The sequence below is a fragment of the Ictidomys tridecemlineatus genome, chromosome 5, assembly GCF_052094955.1.
Source record: "Ictidomys tridecemlineatus isolate mIctTri1 chromosome 5, mIctTri1.hap1, whole genome shotgun sequence".
In the NCBI taxonomy this organism is placed as follows: domain Eukaryota; kingdom Metazoa; phylum Chordata; class Mammalia; order Rodentia; family Sciuridae; genus Ictidomys; species Ictidomys tridecemlineatus.
This window is the reverse complement of record NC_135481.1, coordinates 90,393,417-90,400,091: the sequence shown is the minus strand read 5'-3', so window position 1 is coordinate 90,400,091 and position 6,675 is coordinate 90,393,417. Positions and strand designations below refer to the sequence as shown.

Sequence of the window (6,675 nt, the reverse complement as noted above, 5' to 3'; positions counted from 1 at the left end):
TCTGGCTGTATGGTAGTTGCGAGAGAGCTATAAGAGATAAGACATATGTAGACCCAGGCACACGGCATTACTTGGCCTCAGGGTCCCCTGTGCTAAACATGTGCATGCACATGAAAACACATGTGCACACGCGTACACACACACACACACACACACACACACAAACAGGCCCAGGCCCAGGCCCAGGCCCAGTGAACAACCCCAGCAGCAAATCACAGTGCAATTTATTCAGAATCATTATGGGTCCTGCCTTCATTAGCCATCAGCTGCCATTGTCAATGGTCTTGGATTTGGTCTGTGAAGGTCTAGGGTCCCATCAGAGTAAAGATCTCCAGGGTCAAGCCAGGGGTCTAGTGCCCACAGTCCACCAGTCAGGATCAGCTGCAGCCCCCTACACCCTTGATGAGGTTGGCAGCCTCAGGGATCTGGCGAAAGAGGTTGCGAAGGGTGTCCAGCTCCTGGGTGAGCTGCTCAACACGGCTGCGCAGGCGCTCATTCTCCGCCATGTACTCCAACACCTTCTGTTGTGTCTCTAAAATGCGCCTCTTGGCCTTGTCCCGGCTCTTGCGCACTGCGATGTTGTTACGCTCCCGCCGCAGCCTATACTCCAGGCTGTCTTTATTCACTGCTTTCTTGCCCTTGTGCGAGGGGCCGGCTGGAGAGGGCGCCTTGAGAAGGGGACTGCAGGGGGGCGCGGCAGCAGCCAGAGGGGCCTGGAGGGGAAGGCACAGGGGTATGGAGTGATGAGGGCTGACCAAGAGGTCAAATGGAGAAGAAGTAGGAATCTCAGCAGCGGGGCTGGGGGGATCCCTTGGGGGCGTCAAAGAAATCTAGGGTTCTGAGCCAGCTCCTGTTTTCAAGGTAGACCTGTCATTGCCCTGCCTTGGTGAAAGATAGTAACCCAGATGCAAAGGGTCCTCTCCCTCACACCAAAATTCCCTTTTATGCTCTCACACTCTCCAAGGATGCTTTTCCTCCATTTATCTGTGGTGAGTCTCTTGTACAATCAACAGGCATTTCCTCTTCAGAAGTGGGAGGCAGAGAAACAAGAAGAGGGGCATGGTGGGCAACAGGGAAGCTGGCAAGGGGTCTGACATCAGCTAAGATCAGCCAGCCACGGGGGTTTCAGGACAGAATGGAGTTCAGGGTAAGAGTGAGTTCACAGAGAAGGAAGAATGGGCTCATGGTCTGGTAGTGAGCACAAAGAACCTTGGGTGAGTCCATTTCACAGAGCAACACCAAACACAGACTCAGCATAAGCAATGGCCTCATAATTCCCCCATCCACATAGCCTTGCTGCAGCCCCTGAGTAGCAGGGAAAACTGGTTGCTCTTACCTTGAGGACACGCAGGGGCTGTCCGGGTGCTGCCAGGGTTGGGGGCAGGTGCATGGCTGTCTGCCCACAGTGTGCCACTTGGTACTGCAGGGGATTGTAGCTGCCTCGACTAATGCCTCGGCTACCCTCTGGCCCCCGAGGCTCCTCCTTCACGGCCACAGCCCTGGGGTCGTAGTTCCCTGGGCTGCTGTAGATGCCAGGTCCCAACGCCTTCCTATCTGGGCCGAAGGTATGTGGGGGATAGGCGAAGGGTCGCGGGTCAGGCGGCAGGTAGTGGGGAAAGGCAGGAGTTCCAGGAACCTTAAGGCCTCGGGTCTCAGGCGCTGGCTTCATGGCAAAGAGGTCGGAGAGTAGTTGTTCCTCCCCAGACTCGATGTAGGCAGAGAGGTCGATGGAGGCCTCATGCTCACACATGTCCCCCAGCTCCCCAGGCCCGGCTCGGCCCTCTGAGAACTCAAGTGGCTGATGGCCACCCCGGGGCTCACACTCATAGTAGGTCCCGTGGGACATGGCCGGCCCGCCCCTTTGGCTCCCCGCCCCTGGGCCCTGCTCTTGGGGCACCCCTTAGGATGCTCAGCTTGCCTTCTGTTGATCTCCCCCTGCCCTAGATCTGCCCTCTCTGATCTACTCTGTCACCCACTCATGTGCTGCTTCTCTCCTCTCTCCTCTGCTCTGCTTCCTTTTCCTTCCTCTGCAGTCAATGCCTCTCTTCTCTTCCCTTTTTTCCCCCTCTCTCTCCCGGGGGTGACTTAGGGAGGGGCTGGGCACACCCCAGAGGGAGGGATGCAGGGCTTTGAGAAAGGGGGGCCCCTGACCTAGTTAACAGCTGGAGCACTTTGGTCAGGTCCAAGCCAGGTCTGGAGATGCACAGGAGCAGAGGTTTTGTAAATACCTCCACTCCCTTGAGCCCAGGGATTCCAAATCCTTGCTGAGGATTCCAAATCCACACCTCACTCTGAACGTCCTCCTCCTTCCCAACTGTGCAGAATGAGGTGCCAGTTCAGAGTGAATAGAGAAAGCTCTCTTCCAGTGTCGACCCCCAGCTTGGTCTGAACTCCTCCTTTGACACGCCTTCCTCTTGGTCCCCCCTCCAGAGCTGAGCTCCACCTACTCTGGGGGACAGTCGTTCCTTTTGTAGCCCCACCTCCCAGACCATTCTTCTGAGTGTTGGCCTGGAGGTGTTGTTTGAGGGGTATTGGAAGTAGTGATAGATCCTGGGAACAAGCTATGCACAGAGGCCTGGTGCAGAGTGGGGTCATTTGCTAGGTTTATGCATAGGGTCTGTGCAATAGCCCAAACACTAACATGTTTCCAGCCCTCACTACCTCTAGCAGTCTGGCATAGTCCCTGACTGCCTGGGAACAACTGAGGTGCCTGGTCAGGACTTGGGCCCTGCACCCAAAGCCTGGGGGGCCACTGCCCCCAGAACTTACAGACATGCTCCTCGGGTGGCTTCAGCACCTCTCTCTTCCAACTGCCCTGCATTGCAAAGATTCAGGCTGGCATTTTGCCCCCCACTTTGGGCCTGAGGCTCTGCCCCCCCACTTCCTGTGCCCTGGGCTGCCAGCTCAGGAGCTCGCTGCAGCTCAGTTTGCTGTCTTTCCTTTTGCATGGCCGTTTTCTGACCTCCAGCATGTGTCTCTTGGGTCCACTTCCTCTTGGAGGCTTGAGACGCCTTCTCTTTTGTCATTACCTCTTCCTGGGGCTCTGTTTCAGAGTCTTTAGGAGAAGCCCATAGCTCCCTCTTTGCATTTCTTGATATTGTGCTGTCCCCCAGCTTTCTTTTTCTCTTTCCTTTGGGAACTCTCCACTCTGGCATGTTGGCGACACCTGCTATGGCCCTCCTTTCACCTGTGAAGCTTCATCTTCAAAAGGGGCCCAGGTACAGTGAAAAGAAAAGGACACATAAGAAATATGTTACTGGCCCTTTTATTACCAGTAAGTGCTATAGTGTCTTGGGGTTGGTGGGGGGCAGTGCAGAAGTTTTTATAGGCTGGGTCACTATGAGTGTGCCACAGTAGGGCACATATGGATGGGCTACATGTCATATTTGCCAAGTCTTAATAACATCCTCCTTCCCATCCTCCCTACTCCACACCTGTCCCAGGTGCTTTTTTGTATAGTTTGAAGTATGGGCAGATATTCTTTATCATCAAGTCCTGACCTGGCATGCTCCTAGATACAGATCTCAGAAAATAGATAGGAGATTTTTCTTCATTTCAAAGGACTCCAGCCAAAAGAGGTACCAAAGCCAAGTGACTTCAATTTGGTGGCAGTGCCTGAATTGACCACTAGGTGGCAATATTGGCATAAAATTGTGGATTTGGGAGTCTGCGGTTGTTTGGAATCAGGTGGACTGCAGAGGGCAGCCTTTCTCAGCCCTGGCACTGGCCAAGACTGTTCAACATTGGGAAGAGGAGGAAAAGGGGCAAGGATGGGGGGCTTGCAGTCAGGTTACCAGGATGAGGGCTTGCTGGGAGCAATGGTGCCAGTGTTTGTCTCAAGGAGGAAAATTTCTACCCTCTCTCTGACTTTGAAATAATGCTAATGGTTAGGACTTGTATTTTCTGACAAATTATGCTTTTTTGGTGATTGAAACATTCCCTTTTTCCATGCTGACCATTTTGCTGTTGTTAAGTAGGAAGGAAGGCAAGGCAAGCAGTATTTTTATTCTTGCTTTATCAAGAAGGAAAACAAGACTGAGCTGCCCAAGGTCATGTGAGGATGCTTTGCTGATTTCAGAAAGGGTCTTGGGCTTGTAAGTGAAATGGCCTGGGGCTAAAGGGATGGGGAAAAGGTTGCTGTGTGACTCAGTACCTCCTTCACCCGCCTTGGGCCACCACAGGGAGGGAGAAGTCAGCGTCAGCAGCAGTGAAGTGGGTGCTGGAGGAAGTAGGGTGGTGTGTGTGTGCAAATAGAGCCTGCAGGAAATGAGAAAGTCAAAGCTTTGGCCATGGTGAGATAAGGGATCTTAGCCCCTGGCCTCCCTGGTGGGTGCTGACGTTACCTGCACACTGCCATCAGTGTTGCCCAGTAACTGAGGGCTTGGCGGGGACATCTGTGCTCCTGACATCAGGGCCAGGGAGGGGGCTCCTGACAGGATAGGATAGGAGTGAGGTGGGAGGGCAGTGCCTATCAAGGGCCCCTCGGGGATTCTTGCTCAGGAGTGGAAAATTTTCTTTTCAGGGCAGCAAGATAATTTTCTTTTCATTGCTGCAGCTGCTACCTGTTTGGATTATCTAAAATAATGAGTGTCATCTCACACTCTGTGACTGATCTCCTTCAAGTACCACGTCTTTGGTGAACCAAGGCTTCTCCAGAGAGAGGTGACTGAGCATGGCGATGGAGTGTTAGAAAGGGCTCAAATCAGCCTCTGTCACTTATTGATGACCTTGGGTAAATTACTGAGTTGTAAAATGGCAGTAGTAACACCTCCTTCATAGGGTTGTTTAATTAAACTTTGAATAAGATAATACATGCAAAGCAACTAGTCCCTGTAAATGTTGATCTCCTATCTCCCTTCCTCTGATCTCTCTTTGCAGTTCTTACTGTGTCTCCAAAGAGCAGACCTACTACCTGCTGCCTTGTATGTCACCTCACTTCCACAGATAGGCTTTGAGCACATAGGTACCAGGCCCTGCCCAGGCTCTGCCATGTACTGTACACATTCTTGGCTTCTTTTCACTGGGGTCAGCTATTTGCTCTTTTTTTTTTTTGGTACTGGGGATTGAACGCAGGGGCACTTAACCACTGAGCCACATCCCCAGCCACCTTAAAAAAAAAAAATATATATATATACATATACATATATATGAGACAGGGTCTCACTGAGTTACTTAGGGCCTGGCTAAATTGCTGAGGCTGGCTTTGAACTCGTGATCCTCCTGCTTCCACCTCCCAAGCCTCTGGGTTTACAGGCATGTGCCACTATGTGTGGCAGCTGTTTGCTCTTTAAAGGTAGCATTGAATACATATTTTGGATCTCTTCAACTGTGGTGACCATATTTCCTGAATTAAATTAAGGACAGGTGAGGTCAAATGAGGTGGCACATGCCTCTAATCCCTGTTACTCAGGAGGCTGAGGCAAGGCGATCACAAGTTTAAGTCTAGCCTGGGGGCTGGAGATGTGGCTCAAGCGGTAGCCCGCTCGCCTGGCATGCGTGCGGCCAGGGTTCGATCCTCAGCACCACATACAAACAAAGATGTTATGTCTGCTGAATACTAAAAAAATAAATATTAAAAAACTTCTCTCTCTCTCTCTCTCTCTCTTTTAAAAAAAAAAAAGTCTAGCCTGGACAACTTAGTAAGATCCTGTCTCAAAATAAAAAATAAAAAGGGCTGGGAATGTAGTTCAGTGGTAAAGTGACCCTGGGTTCAATCTCTGATACCATAAAACTAAGAAAGAAATAAAGAATTAAAAAGGGCTGAGGATGTGGCTTCGTCGTGAAATGCCCTGGGTTCAATCCCCAGTAAGACACACACACACACACACACACACACACACACACACACACACACACCTTAGGGGGACAAAAAGCAATTGAAGTCTGTGCTGGCTTTGAAAATTCAGGAATAATTTTGCCATTCCCATAGCATTTAGCAAAGTCCTTGGGCACAATGATCAGAAAAACAGTCTTTCAAAAGGTCTCCAAATTCTCTAAATTCAGAGCATCTGAAATTCCCAGCATTAAAGTGATTGGCAAGGTTAAGACAGGGGAAAGGTCCAGGTTAAAAATAAATGCATGTCGTCCAGGAGGACACCCACTTTTGCCCATCTGACCAGGTTGAAAAGAGCAGCAGGTATCACTTTACAGAGAGAGGGGGGCCCCAGGGACAAGTGTCTCCCTGGAGAGGGGACTGGGGAGAGCTGGATCTACCAGAATGGGGTGACGCAGAGGAGGACTGGGGCAAGCCAAGAAGAGGAAAATTATATGTGTTGAGGAAGGGGGCCTTGGATAACAGCCTCCTGGACAGGACTGGCCTCTTCCCTTTGGGGATAACTTAATGCCAGAAAACTGAGAAACAATAACAAAAAAAAAATCACACACAAAAAAATAAGACTGAGAAACGGAGACTGGGTCCAACTCTTTCTCCTTCCTTCCCTCCACCACCGCCCCCCCTTGAAATACTGAACAGAAGTGACTTGCCCAAGGGCACAGTTCTGTTTAGTGAATGGCCTGGGCTTAGGAGCCATGTGTTTGGCCTGCCAGCTCAATGTCCCTGTGGATGGCAAGTTTCCAGCCTGCCTGGAAGAATGACAGCCACAAAGCAGGAGAGCTGGAGTCCAGGACCAGAAGTGGAGGCGTCCCACCTGCCTGTGTCCTCAGTGTCCAGATGGT

The 6,675-nt window shown here is 51.2% G+C and overlaps 1 protein-coding gene across 1 annotated transcript; it reads right to left on the bottom strand.

The window, feature by feature from the left end:
• Window positions 1–207: 207 nt before the first annotated feature.
• Window positions 208–5,083, bottom strand: Cebpe (CCAAT enhancer binding protein epsilon). Its single transcript, XM_005338768.4, has 2 exons — window positions 1,337–5,083; window positions 208–713 (listed from the first exon to the last, which is right to left on the bottom strand). The coding sequence occupies exons 1-2, from the start codon at window positions 1,844–1,846 to the stop codon at window positions 378–380; spliced, it is 846 nt and encodes a 281-aa protein (XP_005338825.1). The 5' UTR covers window positions 1,847–5,083; the 3' UTR covers window positions 208–377.
• Between the last annotated feature and the right edge of the window lie 1,592 nt (window positions 5,084–6,675).